This window comes from Hydra vulgaris, chromosome 13, assembly GCF_038396675.1.
Source record: "Hydra vulgaris chromosome 13, alternate assembly HydraT2T_AEP".
NCBI classification, from domain to species: Eukaryota; Metazoa; Cnidaria; class Hydrozoa; order Anthoathecata; family Hydridae; genus Hydra; species Hydra vulgaris.
Window position 1 is genome coordinate 17,709,067 of NC_088932.1, and position 27,607 is coordinate 17,736,673.

General features: G+C 27.5%; 2 protein-coding genes across 2 annotated transcripts in view; both read right to left on the bottom strand.

Moving 5' to 3' along the window:
- Positions 1-6,490: 6,490 nt before the first annotated feature.
- Positions 6,491-7,150, bottom strand: LOC136089700 (uncharacterized). Its single transcript, XM_065815759.1, has one exon. The coding sequence runs from the start codon at positions 7,148-7,150 to the stop codon at positions 6,491-6,493; it is 660 nt and encodes a 219-aa protein (XP_065671831.1).
- Positions 7,151-16,065: 8,915 nt separating this feature from the next.
- Positions 16,066-27,607, bottom strand: part of LOC100206141 (chromodomain-helicase-DNA-binding protein 1) — an 81,768-nt gene continuing 70,226 nt past the window's right edge. Inside the window, 3 exon segments of the mRNA XM_065816467.1 lie at positions 16,066-16,679; positions 16,760-16,868; positions 18,182-18,390. Of these exon segments, the coding sequence (XP_065672539.1) occupies positions 16,148-16,679; positions 16,760-16,868; positions 18,182-18,390 (850 nt within the window). The 3' untranslated portion in view covers positions 16,066-16,147.

The window sequence follows — 27,607 nt, forward strand, 5'->3', positions numbered from 1 at the left end:
ATATCAAAAGGTGTATATATATATATATATATATATATATATATATATATATATATATATATATATATATATATATATATATATATATACATACATATATATACATATATATACATATATATATATATGCATATATATATATGCATATATATATATATATGTATATATATATATATATATATATATATATATATATATATATATATATATATATATATATATATATTTAATATTTAGGCTATCGGGTCATCCATAAATGATGCCAGTAGATAGAGGGGCAGTGTGAGCTGAAAAGTTTAACAATAATTGACAATGGGGAGGGGATGTTGATACCAAAACAATGTCAATTAAAAAATGGTATCTATGAGCAGGTTTTAGAGGTATTTACACTAACAATGTGATATAAAAACTTCTTGCTTTTGTTGCTTAAAAATGTACAGGATCATCGGAAAAACAATTTAAATTTAGAAATAAGCTTGCTTATCTGAAAAAACAACTTATTTTTTTTTACTTCAATTGAGAATGAAATCATAACAGAATTAGTCATATATAAATTAAAAAATTAAAAAAAACGCACCACTTTTTAAACGTTTGAACAGGAGAGGCATGAAACTCAAATTTTCTGTAAGTGGATTCAAGTAGGACCGCAAGGTATCAACTAACCCCGTGTTACGGTACTTCAATTGGACAAAAATTTCAACACTATAAATACCTTAAGGGAATTGTAGTGTTGAAACCGTTAATATTTGTCCAAAGAGAGCATATCGTTAATTATTGTCCAAAAGGAATTTTTGTGTAGCAATCATTACAATAAATATTGGAAATACAAAAAACTTGTCAATTATATTTTTAACATTTGTATTTAACACAAACCAGCAGCATTGAAAAACCATTTTATAATTCATTCTAACAAAATGAATTCAAAAAGAAAAACTAGTTTAGCGTGGAAATACTTCATAATTGAAGCAAACAATCTAAGAATAGTTCTGTGCAAAATATGCAACGGCAAAGTTTCAAGAGGATCAGAGGACCCCAAAAAACAAGGATTATATAGACTAACGTCACACCTGAAGAATCATTATCCTTACATCAAATTTACGCCAGAAAGTTCAGGAAATCTAAAAGCCTACAAAGGTGCTGAATTGAAATTAAACAAGAGAAAGACAGTTCCAATCTTCAATACACGATCAAAAAAACAAAGAATTGACATGTTAAAATCTATATTCCAAACTTTCTTCAAAAATTGACTTTTGTTCTGAAAAAGGTCAAAAATTTCACAAGTCAATATTTAAAAAGATGGTTCCTGACCTCCAACCGTGTTCTATTGTCAATGATGCTGGGTTTTTGAAGCACCATGCTCTTGTTGCTCCTAATAACGAAATTACGAAATGTTAGCGAAAAATACTACAGAAGTTTACTGGATCCAACTTATGAAAAAATAAAATTTGCTCTTAAGGAAAAGTTGGTTCAATCAGAAACTGAAAGTTTGTCAGCCTGTCTTGATGTATGGTCGTCATTTCATCATGGCTACCTGGGGATGACGGTTCACTTTATTTCCAAAAATTGGAACCGTTTCAAATTCTGCATCTCTTGTTCTCAATTTGATGGCAGACCACAAAAAATATTTTCAACAAGATTGAAACAATAGCAGAGGAGTGGGAAATTTCTTTAAAAATTAACCTCTAGCAATATCAATGGTACAAATGGTATTTTTTCAGATCTCAAGGTGCTTTGCCAAATGCTAAACACGTTGTCATGTCCCAAATGGACAATTTTGAACCTCTAGATGAATTGGCTCCTGCAACTCAAATTCTGGCAATAATGAAAAAAACGCATCGCTTGTTCATATAATGCCAAAAATTATTGCGCAATCTCAAACTCAAACAGGACCAAATGCACGTTCATCTACCAAAATGATAAAAGAAGCGTTGAATAATTTTTTGGATAGTCGAATGCCTTCTCAATGCCTTGAGTTTTGAAAAAGCTATAGAAAAAATATAAATTCCAAAATCAAGCTAGCGTTGACTAAAGTGGCAAAAAAATACCTCATACCACCTTCAACATCTGCAGATGTTGAAAGACTGTTTTATACAGCTGGAGATATTCTCTCAAACGAAAGAAACAGTATCCATCTAGAAAATCTAGAGAATTTGGAAAAACTTCTTTTTATTTATTAAAATTTAATATTTTAGTTATTTTTATTGATTTAATATTTTGTTTAAATTAAAACTAACTTTAAAAAAACATATATTATTGATTTTCGGTTCCGGTTTCGGTTCCTGTTCCGGTTTAAGTTTATTTTCTGTTCCGGATGGGGTGATGAATAATAAAAATTGATTTTCAGTCCGGTTCCGGCATAATATTAGTTCCGGTTGATCACTAAATAAAACTACATCATAACAACAAATTACTGTTACGTGTAAAAGTAACTAATAAGCAAAAAAATTTGAAAAAATTTATTATTATTTACAATTACAAATAAAAGTAAATTTTTTCTTTGAAATTTTATGCTTTACTCTGTAAGTAAGTAAAATGTAAGTTATATTATTTGCTTTCTCAAAGAGCAGTCATTTCATGTTGATTTAACATAAATTTTGAGATAGGTAGCGTATTCACATTCATTGCCTGTTTAAGGGCACTACTTGGTAATACTTCAGGTAATACTCTGAAGAATGCGGGCAGTGTTTGTGGTGGGGCAGGGGTAAAGGGATTTTTTTTCCACGTATATCATAGAGGGTAGTTTTATTATAATTAGGGGCAAATATAGTCAACATGCGGGTACACCAGTAGTGTTGAGATGGGCTCCCTGCCTTATGAGTGCTATTAGGGGCTAAATAATCATTGATTTTTTATTTCTTTTTTTGTTGAGCAGAATTAGGTTAGAGGCCATAATGAAACTTTGGCGGGGAAAGGGGAGGGGCATAATTTCTAAGCTATGGGCAATTCATGCATGTGCAAACCTTTACTAAGCCACTGGTTGTTAGAGCGCACTTTTTCTCCAGTTTTTTTTCTTTGTATTTGCCATTTCAATCAAGTATTTTGTTATGGTAATATGACGCAATATAACATTTTTGGTATCCGCAAAGACATCGACTGCTAAAACAGTTTTCAAAAAATTATAAGTCATTTAAACTATCTGACATAATTTATATGATTAAAGGAGTTTTATCAGATAATTTTTTATTGCGTTTTATCAAGTAAAATCTATTTGAAAAAAGATGGTAAGGAAAGCTGTTCAATCTTCTTCTATAGGTTGTGGGCTCCCTAATAAAAGCACAATTTTAAACTATATGGTCGGTTGTGAAGAAAAGTGTCTTGATGTTATTTTATCATACAAATGAAGTAACATCAAGTTCTTTTTTTATCAGTAAATATTTGTTACTTTTTTTACTTTAAATTTTCAAAAATTTAAAGTAAAAAAGTTAACAAAAGTGCAAGTCACAATATTTAAAGAGCTAGATTCCAATCGCATATTTAAAATAGCAAGCTTTTTGTTTTTGTTTGAGAATTAAACTTTATGTAACAACATTGAGCAAACTCCAAACATTTATATATTCATGTTTACCTAAAGCTTTGTAAAAGTATTGCGATAATCGGAGTCTGTTAAGGTGGATAACCACAAAAAAAATAATTTTTTTTACGAAAAAATCAACTTTTTGATATTTAAGTGATATAATGCTTCGATGATCCATTTTAATTATGATAAACTTAGTTTTATCTAACTCATTCTAAAAATTATTGTATTTTGGATAGTTTGTAGGTAAGTATAAAAAAGCGTTATTAGCAACGTCCATAGCAACTGCATTTTTTTTTGTTAAGTCATTTTCAACAACCTTATAAATGCTTCTCTTTTTGATTAACTGCCTAAATATTTAAACACTATATGGTTTATTATGCCAGCTTGGTTTGCAATTGATTACTGTAAGTCCTCATACTAAAATATTTATAGTTTAACAATTAGTGCAAAGAGCTTTGTTTGCATTTATAGCGATTCGGACAACAAATTTTATTTACATTTCAACCAAAGATAGTATTTATATATATATACATTTTATAGTAATGGGTAATAAAAAAAATAATGAACGAAAAAGAAAAAGTGTCAATAGTGTGAGTTTTAAAAAGCTCAGGTTTAACAATAATACGGACACTGAAAACAACTACTACATTCTTTTCAACTTTCAAATTCTTAAAGATATTATTGAGAAATTTTTTATATGTTCAAATTGTGAAAGTAACATGGTAATTAATGATGATTCAGTACTTAGAATGGGGTTTTCACACAAATTAATTATAAGTTGCAATGAATGTAAATATGAGTTCAATAGATACACTTCAAATCAAATTTATAAAAGTAATTCAAAGCAAGGAAGAAATTTATTTGACGTGAATTTAAAAACAATAATAGCTTTTCGTGAAATAGGTAAAGGGCATGAAGCTATAAAAGATTTCTCTCGTATAATGAGTATGTCATGTATGCAAAAAAATGCGTTTAATAATTCAATGAAAACGTTATCAAAGGCTTACCATTCAGCTGCATTACAGTCTATAAAAAATGCTGCTAATAAAGTAAAAAATATTTCACCAAATAAAACAACTACTGGAGAAGCTTTGATTAAAGTTTCTATTGATGGGACGTGGCAAAAACGAGGTCACAGTTGTTTAAATGGAGTAGTAACAGCTATAAGTGAAGGGAGTTGCATTGACTTTGCAGTACTTAGTAAATATTGCAGAGAATGTCAAATATGGAAAAACAAAGTGAATCATTGCTTTGTATAACTCTTGGAAGGCTAATCACAAATGTCACCTAAATCATCCCAAATCTTCAGGAGCTATGGAAGGTACTGGTGTAGTAGAAATATTTTCTAGATCCGTAAATAACTATGGGGTAATTTATAAGTACTATTTGGGTGATGGTGATTCTTCATCATTCAATGATGTTGTTAATAGCAAACCATATAGTAAATATGGAGTTGAAGTGCAAAAACTTGAATGTGTTCGGCATATACAAAAGCGTGTGGGAAATCGTTTAAGAGAGCGAAGAAAGCAAAGTATTTGTGGGAAAAAATCAAATAGTGGTTTTCAAAATTTAATTACAGTTATGAAATTTGGTTTTTTTTGTGGTTATCCACCTTAACAATAAACCCCTAAATTGTTAACTTATTTTTCATGTCATTTGTGTAAGAGCAAAGAGTTTATAACATTTATATAGGGTCGTTTCCACACTTACCGTGAGTTTAACAAAAGTTATTATAATATATTAGATTACTCAAAAAGTAGAAATGCATTAGAAATGAATTTTTCCAGCCGTCAATGTAATACGATAAGGATTAGTTTAAAATTACTCTCACTCTGAAATTTAAATCAATAATGTACTTACTTTGATCAATCTTTTAAAACGCAGTTTTCCATACTTATCGTAAGTGTTTCACACTTATCGTATATATTGTCGACACTTATCGTGTATCTTAAAATCTGCTTTAGTGTCTGGTTTAAAATGCGCTCGCGGTTTCGAATGAAAATTTAATGCATTAGTAACATTTTATAAAACATTTCTAAGTTAAAATTAAAAAATAAGACTATTAAATAAATTTAATGTTTATTATCAAATAAACACTTATTATATAATAATAAAAACATTATTATGAATTAAAATTAAAGATTTTAAAGCATTTCCATTAGTTTTGTATCTTTATCCTTTAAGTTCTTAAACTGGAAAGGATAGAGTTTCATCATAACTATCTAAGTCTTATTTTATAATTATTATCAACATTTAAATGGAACTCGTTTTCTGACTCTTGCAACTTTTTTTTTTTTTAATTTTCATGTTTTCCCTTTCTTTTTTAGTTTTTTTATTTAATAACTTTTTCTCCAAAGCCAATTGTTTCTTTCTTAATCTTTCTTCTACTACTTTTTGCTTTTTATCTTCAGCTAATTTTGTTTCTTTTTTAATCTTTATCCTTTATTTTTGACTTTTCTTGCACTTTTGTCTTCTGAATAAGCTGCCACGTTTCAGATAATACAACCGATGGTAAACGTTCTACTTTGTGCTTGGACAATTGGACTGGTTGTTTTGGCCATATTAAAACACTTTCGATTGGATTTATTATTTCTGCTGCTATTTTAAAACTGAAACAAGCTGGTTTTGGTTCTATCACAGCTGCATTATTGCAATCAGGCATTTCCATATCGGTTATAACCTTGCACATTTTCTAAATTACAAGTTGTTGACCGATTTTTATTATCTTGTTGTATTTCATCAGGTAAAATTATGGTCTTATACGTTTCAGAAAAGGGTCTTTTCCAAAACGGATACAATTGGAGGTATTCAAGATCACCTTTCCAACCAAAATGTTCGTCAGCCAATTTAAACTGCTCTAAAATACCAAAATCAATGCACTTTTCAATAAAGGTTATGGGAGAGTAAGCTGATAAAGTCACACTTGAATGGTTCTCTTCTAAATAAAGAGCCAAAGCAACAGTTGACTAATTTTTAAACAATTTTTTTGTAGTCAACACTATTAGCATCAAATGGAAATATTCCGGTATTTTTAAAACCACTTTTAATACTATTTGCCATAGAAGGATCGATTATAAAATAATTTAATGCTTCTGGTACATTTTCATTGTTTATTTCTTGTCCTTCATGGTCAATGCGCCATCGTCGGCAAAACGATTTCCACTTTGCTTTCATTGGCCCAAAATCTGCCACATCGAGTGGCTGGAAAATATGTGTTGCATTAGGGAACAAAGCAACAAGAATTATTCCATTTTTAGAGCAAAACTCACTAATTTCGATAGAAAAATGTGACGCATGACCATCAAAAAAAAAAACTGGTAAAGGAATTTCTTCTTTTAATAAAAATGGACAAAAAGCGTTTGTTATATACTCAAAAAAACATTCTGCGATCATCCAACCATTTTCACTTCTTCCAATACCCCATCCTGATGGAGCAGCATTTATAATTCTATTTGGAAGACGAACATATCTAAAAATTGTTAATGATAGAGCAAAAGTTCCGCTGGCATTTACTGCTAATAAAGCGGTGATACTTTTTTTATTACTTCGAGCACTTTCTTCATATGTATTTTTTCCTCGTTCACCAATTAATAAATTAGTTTTTGGTGACAACCAAAAACCACTCTCATCCATATTGAAAACGCGCATCGAATCATTTAAAAATTTGAGCGTTTTCTCCTAAAAGCTTCGGAATTTCAATAAACCAATCTCTTATGGTTTTTTCAGTTACTCCTCCTCTAGCTCAGTTTAAGTATTCACCTCGTTTTTGAGATTTTTGTGACGGCGAAGAAATGCATAAAACCAACATTTTGCGTGACCGTTGTTAGTAAATTGTGTTTTTATATTGTTGGAATTCCAATATTTTTGCACAGTATCTAATAGCTGTACATGGCAAATCCCATTCTGGTGTATGTTAGTAACCATTTGACTAACTTGTTTTAAATTTGTTCACGAAGAACTGATTTATACCCGCAGTGTTGTATTGTATTTTCAAAGAAGTTCTTCCAGACATTTTATCACGAAGCGTCTGATAAGGAATTCCAAACGTCTTGCTCGCTTTGTACACAACCATACCTTTTTTTAACAGCATTAATTGCATCACTGATAATTAAATTCTGTTCTTCATTCAAAAGTTCAGAGCGTAATTTAACTCTTTTTTCGTGAATAAATGACGCGGACTTCATCGTTGAAATTTGTCGAAGAATAACGAAGAAAATTAAGTTTTTATAAGTGTATAAGTTTTTATAAGTATTTTATAACTTTAGTTTACAAGATTATTTGTATTTTTTAAACAATATAATAATATTGTTAAAATTATTCTTATTTTTATCATCATTAATTTGATAATTATCAAATTAATTTTTTTTTTCAAATTTAATTTCGTCATTGATTATTGTTTTTTTAATTACATAAAGATACTATTTAATGCAATGGCTGATTTGTAATTTTTCTAAATTTGCCGTTACAAATTATTACTTTTCTTTTGTATAATATACGAATGGCGGGGGCAAGAATAAGACAATAATAGTTTTATTGGCAAGCCCCTAAATATCCGTATTTAATGAAGTCATTAATAACTTGTCATTAAAAATTGATGATCATGTTTTTTCTGAAGTTTGAGTTTAAGCGTGTACACAAAATAAATGTGAAAAAATAAGCTCGTCATTTTTTCAGTGGATGTATTAAAATCTTTTTAATTGTTTTGTATTTTGTTTACAACGTGTTGTGGTTTCAAAAAAATATGTTAGTTTTTGGATTTAACTTGAAATTAGTTTTAAAAATGACATAAGAAGAAGACGCAAGAGAGAAAATTATGCACAAATATTTACAAAATCCTAATAGTAGCTACAATTCGATAGCAAAATTGTTGCAAATACATCCACACACCATTAGTTGTGTTATTCAACGTTTTCCTTAAACAAAATTGATCAAACGTAAATCTGGTGGTGGAAGAAAGAAAGGTTTTAAAGATATAAAACTAGTTAGAAAACTGGTTAACAGTTTTAAGAATAATCCAAGCCTTTCACTAAGGGAACGCGCAAAAATAAATGCATTTTCCATAGTTTTGTTGCAAAAGTTAGAAACAAACATGGTTTTCATTCTTTCAAAGCACAAAAAGTGCCAACCGTTCTAAAACTCAACAAAAAAGTGCAAGAACCCGCGGCAGAAAGTTGATGACAATTTTATTTCTAAAAATTTCTGTATTATTGAAGACGACGAAACTTAAATCAAGTACGATCATAAACAAATTCCTGATGCTGTTTATTATATTGCAAAATATAGAGGAAAAGCAAATTAGAAATTTAAATACACAAAACATGACAAGTTTGCTAAAAAAAGCTTTGATTTGGCAAGCTACTTGCAGTTGTGGCAAAAAATCAGCACCTTATATTTCTCAGTCCACACTTTCTGGTCAAATATATGTTAAAGAATGTTTACAAAAACGCCTTTTACCTCTCATTAAATCACACAGACCTGTGTTCTGGCCTGATTTAGCTTTACTTCATTATTGTAAACTAGCTATGGAATGGTATAAAAAGAAAAATGTGAAATTTGTGCCTAAAACAGAAAATCCTCCAAACTGCCCAGAATTGAGAGTTATTGAAAAGTACTTGGCTATTATTAAAATAAAAATAAAAATAAAAAAAAGCTTTGCAGGAACATTAAAGATATTAAAATATTATTTATAAAAGCACAAGTAATTTTGATTCTTATTCTGTGCGCAGCTTATGGGTACCACTAAAGCAAAAGCTTGAAATTTTATTAGATTCCCACAGGAATAGTTAATTTTTTTTTTAATGTTTGATCTTCCTATATTATTGTATTAAAATTATTACTTGGTTCGAAATAAAAATTGAGAAGTACTTTTTTTAGTTGTTTTTCTACTTTCACATTTATTTTGTGTACACGCTTTAAAAAGTTTATTTTAGTTGACAATTATAGAGTTGTATTTTTGGGGAATATACCTAAAAAAATAATATATATGTAGCTGAATTACCAAATTCTCCTGTTTTAGTATGTTATTTAAAAAAAGAGAAACCTTTTTCAAAATAATATACTATAACAAAAGAAATATTGCATAAATAACAGAATTTTTGAATAATTTTATTTTTTCAACATATTAATAAAATGGTTTAAAAAAAAATTATCCATGAAAATATAAATTAAACAAAATATAAGATTTAACTTTTAATTGATTTAAAGACCAGTATTGCGTGGTATTATCCCAGACGGCACAACTCGTTTAAAAGTTACGCGTGGTTTCTGTTGCGTGTTTAAAACTCCCGAAAACACTAAGAATAACACGTGTCAAGAATAAGGTTTTAATTCCGTGAAATTAACTATTATATTTTACCAAAAAACCAGTTTGGATATCAAGTTTTTAGTGATGGTTTTTCAGTTACAAAAATGGAGTATTAAATTATTATAAGTTTTCGCAACGAATATGAAACCATTACTTTAAGCACGGGATTTTTCAAATTTATTGCATTTTTATTATTCGGATGGTTTTAGAGTGTGTAACAATAACATTCAGTATAACATTTGTCGAGAAAATTTATTTGTTAAATAAATTCAGTTTTTGTTAAGTATTAGCATGTATATATATATATATATATATATATATATATATATATATATATATATATATATATATATATATATATATATATATATATATATATATATATATATATATATATATATATATATATATATATATATATATATATATATGTATATAAATATTTAAATATATATATACATATAAATATATATATATATGCACACACACATATTATATATATATATATATATATATATATATATATATATATATATATATATATATATATATATATATATATATATATATATATAAACACATAGATACACACGTGTATCTATATACATACACACTTGTGTATCTATATATTTTATACAGTGTATATTTTATATATGTATGTATAATACATATATAAAATATGTATGTGTTTATTTATGTATTCATATGTATATATGTGTGTATGTATAAGTCTATATATTATGTATGTATGTTACATACATACATAATATATTGACTATATATATATATATATATATATATATATATATATATATATATATATATATATATATATATATATATATATATATATATATATATATGTATATACATATATACATACATACACACTTATAAATAAATGTATATGTTATGTATACGTAATATATACACATATACACACATTTGTGTGTTTATTTCGGCGTATGTATATTTGTGTGTATTTGTATCTGTATATGTGTGTTTATTTCTGCGATGAATATATATATACATACATATATATATATATATATATATATATATATATATATATATATATATATATATATATATATATATATATATATACATAAAATACATTTTTTGTGTTAACAGTATTATTGTTATAACTATTACTATTGTTATTATTGTTATATGTTTGAAAAATACTAGTGTTGTTCTTATATAAATGTGTGTGTACTAAATGCTATAGGATATCCTAATAATAATAATTATTTAACAAAAATGAAAAGAACAAGTTCAGCATAGTAGAAAGAATATATGAAAAAATATCGATCAGCCTTAGCTAGAAATTTATTTCCTGAATGTTTAAATTTGTCTTCGAGCTGCGAGGCTGCACCAATATACTACCTATGCTTCATCGAATAAACTTTCTCTACCAATATTGACAGCAAAATCTAGTAATACTTTGTTGCAAAATACTGTCCGTAAGTAACTTTACTTATCTGTAAATCAATTGTTTATATTTGAAAATTATTATGTAAATGTTAAATTAATTTTTAATTGTTTTAGAAGATACAAAAATGAGTCAGCAGTATAAAAAATATGGCATGAGCCGAAGCCAGCAAGAAAATTTCTTGCATAGTCTATCTGATTGCAGAAATGATATTTTTTTTGCTGATAAAGGTAAGGGTCTATTATCAAGCAGACTATGGCTAGTGATATGCATTAGCACATATTGAACTTTTTTTGTTTTGTTTGTGTGTATGTATATATATATATATATATATATATATATATATATATATATATATATATATATATATATATATATATATATATATATAACATTTTTAAACCAGAATATGTGGGTTTTAATAAGCAACAAAACATAAATTGAAAAGATTCTACTATAAGTCTTCTACTTACTTATAGTTTACTAAAATAATCTTACTAATTCTACTAAAAGTCAACTACTAAGTTTTTCACATGTTCAACAAAAAAGAGAATGAGAAAAAATATTAATGGTGGTACAACTGTTAATGAAAATACTTGTATTGAAACTCTAGTTATTTATCTTTAACTTCAAAAAATTTAAAATGACACTAATATTTCTGGTAAATTTTGTTTTTGCAAATTTTATCTTTTAGGAGTTTTACTGTTATCACATAATCTAGATGAAGACAATATATTTATAGAAGACTTCAGAAACTTAATGAAGATAATAATATTAATGTTGATTAAGGTAGGTGACTATTAATGAACAGGGGGCATGTGTGAATTTGTTTTTTTTAAATATTATGTATAACTTATATTTATATTTATTACCTATATTTGAGTGTATATTAGTCTAATTTATCTTAAAACAGGATATTTGCACTTTAACAAGCAACAAAACCTAAATGAGATGGTTTCAAATCAACCTTTAAAGATTTCTATATTTATAAGCAAAAATCAATTAAAAGAGGATTTACATCCTGGTACAAATGCTAATTAAAATACTTGTGAATACTCGGGCTTCTGGGTCTTTCCAAAGTAATAAATTATTTGCATTTAATTTAAAAGTTTATAATATTTAAAAAGTACAATAGTATATTTAATGAATTATGTTTCTTAATGGGTTTCATAAATTCTTTAAGGGCGTCTCTTATTTAGGTTGAAGTAGGTGGCTCTAAAAAACAATTTGAAAAGAAGAATGAAGGGTCGATTCCGTTTAAATGTACATACACAAACAAACGTGATTAATAAGGAAAAAAGCAATTTTACTCTTCCATCAAATCATCACTCTGGTTTTTTCAAACAGCATTTTTTATAGTGCATTTACTTAGGTACAATACAAAACAATAGACTAAGATAATCATTTATTTTGTTATTTATTATAAAACTTGTTTTTTTTTAAAATAGATTAAGGCGAATCATCAAAAACCATTAACAATACAGATCGACCAAAAAATCAGACAAACGAAACCTCTCCCATGGATGATGCCATGTTTTAGCGTAAAATGATTGTGTCACACCATTACATAAAAAGAAATTTGGGCTACTGCAATAGTTTTTAGATAAAGATTTAAATGAAATTAAATTTGAACAGGTTACCTCAATTGAGGAATTAGTAAAGTTCGAGACCCGGTTTTTTCAAACAGCATTTTTTATAGTGCATTTACTTAGGTACAATACAAAACAATAGACTAAGATAATCATTTATTTTGTTATTTATTATAAAACTTGTTTTTTTTTAAAATAGATTAAGGCGAATCATCAAAAACCATTAACAATACAGATCGACCAAAAAATCAGACAAACGAAACCTCTCCCATGGATGATGCCATGTTTTAGCGTAAAATGATTGTGTCACACCATTACATAAAAAGAAATTTGGGCTACTGCAATAGTTTTTAGATAAAGATTTAAATGAAATTAAATTTGAACAGGTTACCTCAATTGAGGAATTAGTAAAGTTCGAGACCCGACTTTTAAGAAAAATTAAAAAGAACATTCGATGCTACTGGAATTGTTTGTAAAAATGCGAAAGCGTATTGTTATACGATTTTAGATTTTATAATGACGGAAGAGGCGATCAATCGAAATTGAATATTATGTATGGTAACCATGTGCCGTCTTTTATTAGCTTATTTTTAATGATTTGGTTTTTTATTTCTTTGTTTATTTTTTCTTCGTAGTATTATTGTAAAATAATTTACCTTAAAAAAAAAATTAAACAACAAAATTGTCGTAAATATAATGTAGTATATATAAAAAAAGGTTTACATGTATAAAGCTATAAACGCGTCTAACAAAACCTACGTATTTTTGGTTTATCATTTAACCGTGCTGAACAGCTGTTAGTTCAGGCATAAGTTTGGAAAACTTATGCCTGAACTAACTTAAGGCATTAAATAAAGTTTCCGTTTGGAAACTTTATTTAATGCCATAAGTCCGTTTTAAACTATAAAAAACACGAATTTAAAACCTCTTAAAACACGAGTTTAAAACCTCAAAAACACGTATTTAAAACATCAAAAAACTCGTGTTTGAAACCTTAGAAAACACGTGTAAAACTCCAGTTAAACTTCCCGTGAAATCCACGTGTTTTTGGTTTACGCCTGGATCGTAACAAACACGTGTTTATACGGGTTTTAATTCCGAGATTAAAACCAGATGTGCCGTCTGGGATGCCACATCAAAAGCAATGTAAAAAGGTTTTATAATTTGAAAATGCGGTGATTCCTTTTATTACCAAACCGATTAGAATTAGGGTAGATTAGTGTAATATACGCACCTTGGTAATATGAGCATACTTTAAGATTTCTTAGATGTAAGCAGTGAAGTTAAAGTTGCTTTTTATTTTTTGAATTGATTTTATGTGGTGATAACAGCAATCAGTACAATTAGCGTAAATTTATATATAGTAATTAGCGGCTATCATCTAACTAAAACGCTGTTAAACTTTTTGCGTTGTAAAAATAACATCATCGCACATGAATGAATCTCTTGCGCGAAATTTTGGTACTAAAATAATGAAATTAATTTTTTCATAAAGAAAAATATGTTAGCTAAAAATCCAATCCACTTTTGTTTGAAAAAAAATTGATACACATTTAGTTTTGACTTTATTTAAAGATGCGATTTTTGTATAATATGAGCATGCTCAGATTACCCAGTGTTTTTCATTGAAATTACCTAGTTTAAAGTCCTAAAATAGCGGTAGTTTTAATTGATTTTTGAATAAAAACAAAACATGGTAAGAAAATTTAATATTTTTCTGTTATTTAAATTCAAAAAATTTTGAATTTTTATAGTTCAAACGTCTAAGGTGATAAAATTGAAAAAATAACGAATTAATTTTTTTGCTGTTGTTGCAGAAAACATAGTAATAGTGTTTTAACAAAAAGTGGCTTAAAATTTGATCTTTTAATGATGAGTTTTGGTAATAACGAATCGTTATATTCCAAAAATTAGTTTATTTAAAATACTTTTAATTTACTTTACAAATGATATAAAAGGTAACCAAATGTAAGTTAAATTTATTAAAAGTAAATTTTTTATACAATTTACTTTTAATAAAGATTTGTTATTACTTTTAAAATAAAAAATTCATACTTAAAAAATATTATTTCATTTGTGAATTTGATTTACATTTGGTAACATATAAATAGCAATATTATATTTAGAAATAAAACGTTTGTTGTTATGCAATACAATCTAAATTAATAATATTAATATAAAATGATTACTATTTTTTGGGTACATCAGGTTGACATACTTTTTTACTAATTTTTTTTTGGATATAATTAGTGACTCGTTAAATATTCAAGAGACAGTTAGGACCGCTAAAAATATTTTTTATCCATACATTTTTTAAATCCAGTGTAATTTGATTATGTAGAATAAACCTGTAATTCCATATAATAAACAAGGTGTAACAGGAGAAATTTTATAAAAACGTAATTTTCTTCGCACCCCAGTACGCATACGTGACATACTGCATACTGACATGCATTAAAAATCTTTTATACTTTATTTTTACATGTTTATTCTTTGAAATAAAATCATTTGATCAACTTTCAAACTTTTAAATAAACAAACCAACTTGCGAACACAATAATCAAGTTTAACTCTTACAGTCTTAAACGTTTTTTAGTATATTATACTGGGCTAAACGTTTATTTAGTATATTATTCTATTATAGTAATTTTAGAATTGTAAAATGACCTTAAAGTGTAAATAAAAAAAATGACATTATGGTAGTTTAAGAAAAATTTAGAACATCTGATCACATTTTCATTTTATCCATAAACCAATTGAAGAGCTTTTTTCAAAAAGGAGCTATGGTAATTTTTCAATTCAAATTTTTTAATTGAGATTTTTCAACATTTGGATGTTGTTTGCATAATTTAAGGTACAAATCTAACTGTTTTTATGATTAAAAAAAATATTTATTTACAACTACAAAATTATCGAGATACAAAAAAAAAACTTTCTCTTTTTTCTCTTTTCTTTCTCTTTTTTTATTTTTCTCAAAACAATAAAAATTTGACTTGGCTCTTTTTAGAAAAACACTCTTCTATTTGATTTAAACTTATAAGTTAATAGATTCAACTCAAATGCAAAAACAACAGTAAACATTAATAAAAGTAATATAATATTATACCGTAGTTAACTACGGGATAATAATCATTATCAACAGTTTTATTAACTACCTTAGATAAAATTATAAAATTTTAGAACTATTTTTACATTTAATTTCTTGTATAAACAACGCGACTTTTAATTTAACGATATATCTTCCATTAAGAAACATGAATTGCTATATATAAAAATTATACCAAAATTTGAAAGATTATAGTTTAAGAATCGTCTCTAGAATTATGATAAACTCCTGCATAAAACTTCTTTGAATTAGAAAAATTAGAAATGTCACTATTGTTACTTGAGGTACGAGTTCGTTTACGAGAATCTCCGTAATATAAGGGAGACTGAGAATCAGAAGGAGAAGTATAAATATGGTCCGCGTGTTCCGAACTTAATTCTCCATATTGACGAGGACGAGATCGTGGATCGTAAATAGGAAAATGAGGGCGTTCAGAGTTTTTATTACCGTCATATGGTTTTTTATCTATATTTTCATAATGGTCAGGTCTTGAATTATAGAGTTTATCTTTACATGGTTTTTCATCCAAAGGAATATTTTTATTATTTTGAGCCTCTTTCCATTCACGATAAGTTGTTTGAACTTGTGTAATTCGACACTTTTCATCTCGGATTGACGTATTGTTATATTCGTTAGTTCTAAAACGATTTCGATTATTAATGTTGTCATTCGATGAACTCGAAAATTGTTGAGAACGATTTAAAACATCTCGCTTCGTCAACTTTTCTCTAAAATGAATAAATTTTAACAAATTATATCAACGATATGAAAAAGATTACTTATAATTTACCGTACCGTAAACACTTACTCAATGATATTTGAGTCAGTTTTAGCAGAAGATGTTTTTTGCAGCTCATTTGGTTTTTTTTGTGGTATCCTTTCGCTTTTCAGTGTTTTGTTGGGATTAGAATTAAGACCTAAATGATGAAATTAAATATAAATTAAATATAACAGAAAGAACCACATAACTAATAATATTACTATTATCTGAGTTTTGTAAATACTTTCCCAAAAAAAAAAAAAGAAACTATTGTTTTATTTTAGTTACTTTATATTCAGAAAAGTTGAGGACCGTGCACCAACAGTTGAGGACCAACAGTGCACTGATTAATGCAATTAAAACAGCAATTATTGGCTGTTTAATGCAATTAAAACAGCACATTAACTTTATCATAACTGCACTGGTTAATGCAAATAGATCAACAAGTGTTTGTGACATATTGTCAAATCAGACTAACTAAATTTAAATGTCAGAACGGGGGTAAAATGTGTTATAAAGTAATTATTAGAAATTAAAACTTTTATAATTATTTTAATTAGGAAACTTTAAAACAGTTGAAAAACTCGAAAATATTTAGTATTTATACTTTTCAACAACAAAAACGCCTAATACTGCATAAATGCTTTATTTTGTGTATTTTGTAGCTTTGAAAAATATTTTTTAAATTCTTTTGCTTTGTTTTAAGTAATAGGAAATGTTTAGAGCAACAGATGATTAAGTCTACCCAGTTTTTCCTATTTACAAACTTCATGTATTTTGTTCGTATGACTTCATTAACTAAATATGAAGACTGGCACCGAATTCTAGAATAATTTGAATAACAACTAACCACATAAATCTTGTTAACCATACTTTATTTTTGATTTTACAACTTTTTATTTTATAAAACAATAAAAAATATATTACAATCAACAATATTGTTGCTGATTTTAATGATAATTTTTTATAAGAAATTCTTTAACTTATTATTTTTTTAAATTTAACAACGATTTTTTGATCTGATTGATATTACAAATATGAAAACTGCATAAAGTTAAATATATGGTGATACTTTACAAGTATCATAAAAGTACCTACCTATGCCTAATACTTTCTCAAAAAAATGAGTTTTATCTGAAATTTTTTTTTTTTGTGGATAAAACTCATTATGATCAGAAGGTTAGAAAATAATAAATGTAAAATCTACAGAATCATTGCTTAAAAAATATAACTGAAGCCATAAAAATTAAAAAAAATCATGACATTAAAATTTATATTATCACATAACTATTTGTAATGTCATTGCTTCCATATCTAATACATAATCATTTGATAATTATTTGTAAATAAGGTAAATGAAATCGGAGAGGAATAAAATGTTAGTTAATTAATTTGAAACTACCATGTGATTAAATTAAACAAAATTAAATATTAAACAAAAGAATGTTACTTGAAATTATAAAACATTACCTAAAGTTTTTTTTCTAGCAGCTTCAAGTTGTAATCGATCAGGGGGTACATTTTTAACTACTTCTCGTGCTTGATTTATTTTTATTTTCTCAGCCTCCTTTTTGTCTTCATCCTTTTGTGTATCTCGCTTGCGACATGCTGTTCGATAAAGTTTGTGTAATTTAGCAGGACTGAGTTCTGTAAACTTTGCAACAAATGACCACAAGTTACTATAAGTATAAAAAAGAAAATTTTATTTAAAATTCTAATATATAATAAGAATAATAATTATATATATATATTTTTTTAAATTCACCTCCCCAAAGCCGAGAAGGCCACTACAGATGAGGAGGCTACTTGTGGTTATCACCCTCTCTCAACACTCTAACTCCGAAACACGAACCTTGACGAACAGGGCTGCTGCGTGGAGAAACAAGTTGAGCGCGGTACTACCAGGGACGTGGTGGGAATCGAACTCGGAACCTCTCGCTTATGAAGCGAGCGCTCTACCACTACACCACTACCGCTATATATATATTAATAATTAAAAGAGACTTATATGGTTAAAAAAAAGAAGTCTTTTTTAACGATTTTTTTTAACATTTGAGTGACATCAACAACTAAGCGACATTTTAATGTTGTCTAAAAGCTAAAACAATTGAAATAATGCGGAAGTACATTAAGTTTTATCATTTTTTTAAAAACTGCAATAATAATGACTAGAAAGTTTTATTAATTAATAGTGTTTTCCATTTTTATCATTTTACAATATTTTTAAAACATGCAAGGAGTTGCTACATTGACTGACAAATATGTAAAATATGTGAGGAGTGTTGCTTTTTTATTGTAAAACATGTACAAAATGTTGCTACATCAACTATCTTATAGCCTACTGCTAGAAGGGAGTGCTGCTACATTGACCACCTAATAGCCTACTGCTACATTGACTATCTTCTAGCCTGCTGCTATAAAAGGGTTTGGTTTGGGCAAACAATCTATCAAAAAAAAAAAAAATTTATAAGTTTTTAAACTTTTTCTGGTCTGATTTATTAGCGTTTGATTTAAAATACGTTTTATGGAAGAAACTTTTTGACTACCATGCAAGAATATATGTATATATATATATATATATATATATATATATATATATATATATATATATATATATATATATATATATATATATATATTTATATATACACATACACATACACACACACATAAAGGGTGTTCCAAAATGGTTGACCCCATTTTGTAGCCCAATAATTTTGGCAAATTTTGTTGGAATAACCTGAAATTTTTACGGCTTGTGTAGAAACATTTCAAATTTATGTGTGTAACGTTTGGCATTTCTATCTTTTCAGGTTAAGAAATGCTGCTCACTTCGAAAGAAAAGGCATTTTGCATGTTAGAGTATGCTTGAACTCAGTCACCGAAGACAGTGCAGCTTCACAAAATCTTCACAAAATTTGCAAACTTTTGGTGAGTCAAAAATTTGGACTCACCAAAAGTTAATGTGTTTTGTGCAATACCCAAGAAAAAAGTTTATGGACCATTTTTCTTCAAAGGAAATGTAAACGGAGATGTTTACCTTCAAATGCTTTTTTGCTAAAATTGGCTAATTGATCAACTCATAGAAAATGAAGACGAAAGTTTTATTTTTAAGCAGGATGGGGCTCCAACTCACTGGAAGCTCACTGTATAAGCCTACCTCAATAAGGTTCTGCCAGAGAGATGGATTGGTCAAGGTACTGAAGAAGACGATTTGCTTCTGAATTGGCCCCCATGATAACCCAACCTTTTTCTGTGTGATTTTTTCCTCTAGGATTATGTGAAAGGACTAGTCTTCGTACCTATTTTTCCAGCTAACATTGAAGAATTGAAACAGAATTACAGCTGCACTGGAAACTGTAACTGAAGACACGCTACATCGAGTTTGGCATGAGCTCGAATACAGACTCAACATTTGCAGAGTCACATGCGGCACTCATATTGAACATTTATGAATATCTATCATAGAACCAACAAATATTAGTACTTTTCTTTGTAAACTTTATCAATAAAACTTATGACCTTCAACATAAAGTGTATTTAGTTTCATTAAGATCTATCAAGTATTTTTTGAGATATGGGTATTTAGAATAGAGTCAACCATTTCGGAACACCCTCTGTGTGTGTGTGTGTGTGTGTGTGTGTGTGTGTGTGTGTGTGTGTGTGTGTGTGTGTGTGTGTGTGTGTGTGTGTGTGTGTGTGTGTGTGTGTGTGTGTATGTGTATGTATGTATATATATATATATATATATATATATATATATATATATATATATATATATATATATATATATATATATATATATATATATATATAATAGTGGCCAAAAAATTAAGGCAGGCTACGTTTTTTAAACTTTTTTAACTTATTGTTTATTTATGGCGTTATTACAAATAATTTTTTTATTATATTTTGATTTTTGAAGATATTTTGATTTACTTTACACCATCAGGTTGCCATAGTTGTGATATTATGGGTAAAAAGTGTGATATTAATAACTTTGTTAAAGGTAAAATAAATGCACTATTTTCGGAGGGCTATTCTCAAAGTAGTATAGTAAAACAATTAAAAATATCAAGATGTGCTGTGCAAAATGCTTTATGTGTGCAAGACTATTCAAATCGCAAAAATTGTGGTAGAAAGTGTGAGAGTACATCACAAGAAGACCGTTTTTTAAAGAATGTTGTTAATAGTGAGCCCCACACAACATCTGCAAGGTTATCACAATTTGCTATGGAAAGGGGACTTACTAATAGTTCGAGAACAATTAGAAGAAGGTTGTGTTATGACTTTGGTCTAGTTGCAAAAAGACCAGCTAAAAAACCTTTATTACCTCCATCTCAATTACAAGCTAGGATTAAATTTTGTAAGAGTTTAAAAGACAAGACACCGGAATAGTGGGAACGCGTAATGTTTACAGACGAAAGTACCTTTCAACAACTTAGAAGCACGGGCTATAATTACGTTAAAAGACCTGTGGGAGAACGCCTGAATCCAAAGTATATCATAAAAACAGTAAAACATCCTCCTTCAGTCATGGTATGAGGAGCAATCACAGCGCAAGGCCGATGTGGGTTGCACATCTTTAAAAAAGGTGAAAAAGTCAATGCACAAAAGTATCTAAGTGTATTGAAGGACAAAGTGAAACTGCACATGGAAATTACTAAAACCAGCATTTTCCAGCAAGATTCAGCACTTGTCATACAGCTAAAAAAGTTAAGAAGTGGTTTACTGATAATAAAATTGAATTATTATCTAATTGCCCCTCAAGTTCACCCGATCTTAATGTTACCGAGAACTGCTGGAATATAATGAAGCAGAAAGTTGCAGCACATCAGCCAAAATTTGAAGAATATCTTCAAAAAGTTCTTAAAGAAGTGTGGACTAATGAAATCACTCAAGAATTTTGTAAAACATTAGTACAAGCCCTGCTTGATAATAAGGGACATCCAATAATAATAATTGATAATAAGGGACATCCAATACAAGCCGTGCTTGATAATAAGGGACATCCAATACAAGCCGTGCTTGATAATAAGGGACATCCAACAAAGTATTGAACTATAACATTCAAGTCATTTAAACTGTACTTTTGCTATAATTTGGTGCTATAACTATTATTTTATTGAATATTAACAATATTTGATAATTTTTATCTATCTTTTTTCATTTATTTTACATTTTCTATTGTGTTTATTCAATAAAAAATTAACACTGCAAAATTTGAGTTACTTTTTATGAAGTACCTTAATTTTTGGCCACTACTGTGTGTGTGTGTATGTGTGTATGTATATATATATATATATATATATACACACAGTATTGGACAAAACATTTGCAACCAACATCGAACAATGCTAAAAAGTGTTCCTAATTTTACATGTCTTAAAAACGAAACGAACTATACAACCACAGAAAATAGTTCAGGAGTCTGGAGTCATAGCATGTCATGACATGAACAATCAGCTGACAGGTGACAGCACACAGGCAGAGTTTCGTTGACAAGTGCCATTTTGCAGCAGACAAAACAAGTGCAACTATTTTGGTTTGCTTCCTTTTCTGTCTGGTCCGTGTTAACGTCACGGAAGTTTTTTAATAATTAAAGGAAGTATCCAGAAGTTTCTAGAAGCATGCAGAAGCTTCCAGAAGTTTCCAGAAGAAGTATCTGGAAGCATCCAGTAGCATCCAGAAATATCCAGAAGCATCCAGAAGCTTCCAGAAGCATCGAAAAGAAGCATCTAGAATCTTCCGGAACAGGTTCACACAGGTTCATTTTACTATATAAGAGACATGTAAATCGACATGTAATTCAGTCAGTATATGGAAGTCAATCAGTCAGTATTATCAAGACAGTTTATCGAAGTGAGTTTTATCAAAGAACATCAATACAAGAAGTGAAATACAACAAGTGTTTCATTACATCAATACAGTCCACATCCAACCAAGACGTTGTGTTCCACAAAGTATTATTGTATCACACAATCACAAGGTAAATGTAACAGGGTAAGCCTTGAGAAGCGTGATTATTTATTTTTATTATTTTTATGACTTCAAGTGCAAAAATGGCTCCCGACAGTCTTGGATTGGAACTAAGAAAGAAAATTATTGGTGATTACGTAAGTGGAATGTCACAAAAAAGTATTTGTGATAAATATAGTGTGAAAAAATGGACCGTATCAAGACTATGTTCCAAATATCGTTCTACTGGGAAGTTGGCAGCAGATAACAAAGGTGGAAGACCGCGTTCCACCACTTCTAGAGAGGATTCTATGATTGTCAGATCCGTCAAGAAGGATCCCTGAATATCATCTGTCAAGATACAAAAGCAATTAGAGCAACTGTTTGAACAAATCCAAAAGGCCTGGGCAGCGATTCCACAAAGTTTCATTGATCACCTGATCCAATCTATGCCTCGAAGATTCAAGGCTGTGATTGACAACAAAGGATTCGCCACGAAATATTGATAGCAAAATACAGCTTGGTCACTGTTTTGTCGTGTTGTACTTGTTTTGTCTAGAAGGAAATCAACTTTTTTTAATACTTTTGATTGATTTATTAATTTTCGTGTACAAATAATGAACTTTGTTATGAATAAAACTTGAAGAACTTTGTCTCTAAACAGTTACATAGTTATTTCTCTAAATTGATAAAATCCAGCACTTTTATATAAAGAAACTAAATTAGCATTATTTGGTTGCACTCGTTTTGTCCGATACTGTATATATATATATATATATATATATATATATATATATATATATATATATATATATATATCACACATGGACAGGAAAGGCATACGATCACACTCTATTCCTGACCACGCATTTATTTCTTTTTTGCGACAACCTAACCACGGCTTTTTAGATTTCTGAAAACGTTTGAAAAACTCACAAAATAAAGTATAAGGTAATAAAGCAAGAAATTGCTTTTAACGATTGTATACTATAAAAAATTTTTTTATTTAAATTATTGAAAGATACTATATAGTCAACAAGTGCATTTTTTACAATGTAAATGTTTTTAAAACAACTTGTATGGTTATTTTTATAAACAACAACGAGATGATTGTTTCAATAAACTTTTTGATGAAACCATAAAATTAATAGTCGAAAACATTGCAAAGTTATTTTTTTGTTGTTGTTATGCGTTGTGTAAAAACATTTCATTGGTGAGAAAACTTTCTTTTCAGAAATATTTTTACACAATGCTAAACACTTTTAAATAAAGTTTTAAAATGCTATTAAATAAATCATCAAAGAATATTAAATAAAACTTTTATTTATTTCAAGAGTATTTGTGTTTCAACGATGAATGTAATATTTCTAAAACAATTTGTATTCTTAATTTTATAAACAACAACAACGAATTTTTTTTAAAACAATTTGTAATCTAAATTTATAAACAACGATAACTATTAATGTGTTTCAATAAACTTTTATAAAAAAAAGCATTAAGTTAATATCATTGAAAACATTCTAAAGTCTTTTTTTTTTGCTGTTTTTTAAACTTTCTAACTAAATGTTTTTTTACTACCCTAAGCACTTCTTATAAAATTTACAAATTATAACGATTGTTATTACTAAAAAGCATTATACATTAATTAACAAAGAATATTATTAAAAAATTATACTTTATTTAAAAGTTTGTGTATTTTATTACTGTTTGAATACAATTAAATATCATCTTAGATAAGTCTTAATTGTGTAAATTAAAATACTTAAAATTTTATCGCTTTACAATTTGCTTAGTTTAGGTCTATAACTTGTACTAAAGTTTGCTTTTAATTAACAGATGTAAAAAACATTAAAAAAGATTAAAGTTTAAAGTTATTCAACCTTAACGTAAATATAAACATAATTAAAGATAACTTTCTAATAGAGTTTTAGTTTTCTTCGGGTTAGATTAGTTGAGTATTTTTATTTTCAAATTTCTTTTTAAGATTTCTTTCGTTTTTTACAGTTTAGCTTGTTTATAATTTTCTTTCTTTTGTCAGGATTTTTCAGCGCGTTTTCAAAGAAACTAAAAACCCATGGTAATAATAATAAAATAAATAAAAAACCCATGGTAATAAATAACTAAAAACCCATGCTTTAAAAAAAAAAAAAAAATACCGAGCGTGGTCAGGAATAGAGTGCGATCGCACGCCTTTCCTGTCCACGTCTGATATATAAATATATATATATATATAAATATATATATATATACATACATACACACACACACACACACATATATATATATAGACACATACATATACACATATATATACACACATATATATATGCACATACACACACACACACACACACACACACACACACACATATATATATATATATATACATATATATATATATACATATATAAATATATACATATATAAATATATATATATATATATATATATATATATATATATATATATATATATATATGTGTGTGTGTGTATATGTGTGTGTGTGTATGTATGTATATGTATATATATATATATATATATATATATATATATATATATATATATATATATATATATATATATATATATATATATATATATATGTATTTATATATGTATATATTTATATATGTATATATATATATATATATATATATATATATATATATATATATATATATATATATATATATATATATATATATATATATATATATATACATATACATACATACACACACACACATATACACACACACACACACACACACATAAATATATTAAACAGGGTATCTAGAAAAAAAATTATTTTTTAAATTCAAAATGCATTTAACTTTATCATGTGCAAGTAGATTTCAGCAAAAATCTCAGCTCCCTAATTTAAGATAAGGTAAAGAAGGTGTTTTTAGGAAATTCCTTTATAAGAAAATTTTTTCGTTTTTAACATTTGTATACAGATATCTGGAAATAGAAAACAAAGCACTTTTTTAGATTTTAGACATTTATGCTCTAGTTTGAATTAAAAACAACAAAAAAGTATTTTTGCTTCTTAGTGACTTTCTTGGATATTTGTTGTCTATTTTTTTGGACAACATAGAATAAAAAATAAATTAATCAAAAGAAGCAAGAGAAGGAGAGTTCAAGAATTCAAACTCTAAAAATTCAAGATTTGGTTTAAAGATAAGTTTAGTTTTTAAAATGATATATAAAAAATACTTTAAAAAGTTTTACTGACATATTTTTGTATAGTAATGTACCTAAAGAATGTTCTGAAGTCTTTCCTCTTCATGCATTCTTCCAATAAAGTCATAGATAAACTTTATGTAGGTTCAGCCTAATCATTACCAAATGCAAACTCTCTAGCACAAGTAGACAGTTCGCATTAATGAATTGAGGGCTTACTCTTGCAAACAATTACGCATTTCACTTTCCAATAAGATTTTCCCTGCTGATTTTAGGAAGAAAAAAAAAACTTTTTAAATTTAAAACATCAAGATATGACATTTGGAAGAAAAAAAAAAAGAAAAAGAAAAGCTGTCTGGATTCTAGCTTTTCATATCTTTCTTGTCCAGAACGACAAAAATTGAGAAAAGCAACTGGTTGAAGATGTTGTTTTTTATGTCAGCATCCTGTTTGTTTACCACTCTTTTATAAAGTGTGGTAAACAAACAGGTCCCTGATTTACACCAATACTACTCTCAATACTCTTGTCATAATAGGGATCCAGTTGTGTAGATATTTTCCTATACTCAGTTGAATACTAAATTTACTAACTTCACTTTTAACTTCACTTTACTAATACTGAAAACTTCTCTTTAAAATTTCCTGGTCTTAATGGAAGAAATAAAAGTGTCATCGCTGTCTATGTACAAAGATATTTCAAACTCTTTGACTTCAATTTCTTCAACTTTCTTCTTATTTTTTACCTTCTGATTCCTTAGCTTTATACCTTTAGCTGGCATTTTCATTGAAGCCATTGAATGAAAATGAAGAGTAAAGTAGTACAGTTGTTAATTTTTTGATTTTTCAATTAATGTTAAGATGCACTGCTAAGTTTAAACATAAATAATATTATGTTTTTTATCATAATTATTTATTTGATAAACGAATTAGTTAATGTTTTTAACAATAAAAACAAAAACTTATTTAATGAAAATAAAACTTATTATTTGAAACTTTTATACAGTACATATATAGCTTTCTTAAATAAATAAAGTGCTTTCTTTAGTTGCAAATGAACCACCACACTAATTATGTAAGCAGATTAAATTCAATTGATTTTTGTAAAACCACAATATAAAACCTTATCAAATTAAAAATAAAATATGATAATTTTTTTTTGTAAAATTAAAAAATTTTATTTTATAGGATTTATAAAGACACATTAGATTTGACTTAAAGAGCTGAAATTTACTGGAAGCTACTTATAGCGTGGAAAATAAGAAATTGAAGTCGAGCAGTCAATTCAACTGGCTAACTTATGGAGCTGATGGTCAATTTGTTTCTCTGAGCAGCGACTTTGTTTGTCAAGGTTCGTGATTCAGAGTTATAAAGTTGAGTGATGGTTGTAATCACAACTAAATGTAGCCTTGGGGAGGTGAATTGAAATTTAAAAAAATTTTTTTTTTTTTTTTTTACTGTTTAAACTTTCATCTTAGTAATAGTTATTGTCTGAATTTTGTTGAACAAAAATAACTGAATGCTTGAAAATTAATAAATTTGTATACCTTTTAAAACAATAATTTTAAACAAAATAAATGCATTTTTAGATGGAAATGCAAATAACTAATGTTTAAATTATCAGCTAATGTAAAAATAGTTAAATAAGTTTCATGCGCACACAAATTTACATTTAATTAAAGAAGGAAGTTTGATACCATCCAAGTACTTTAATTTTGAATTTTTTTTTTTAAATATCAAAACAGTTTTTGTAAAAT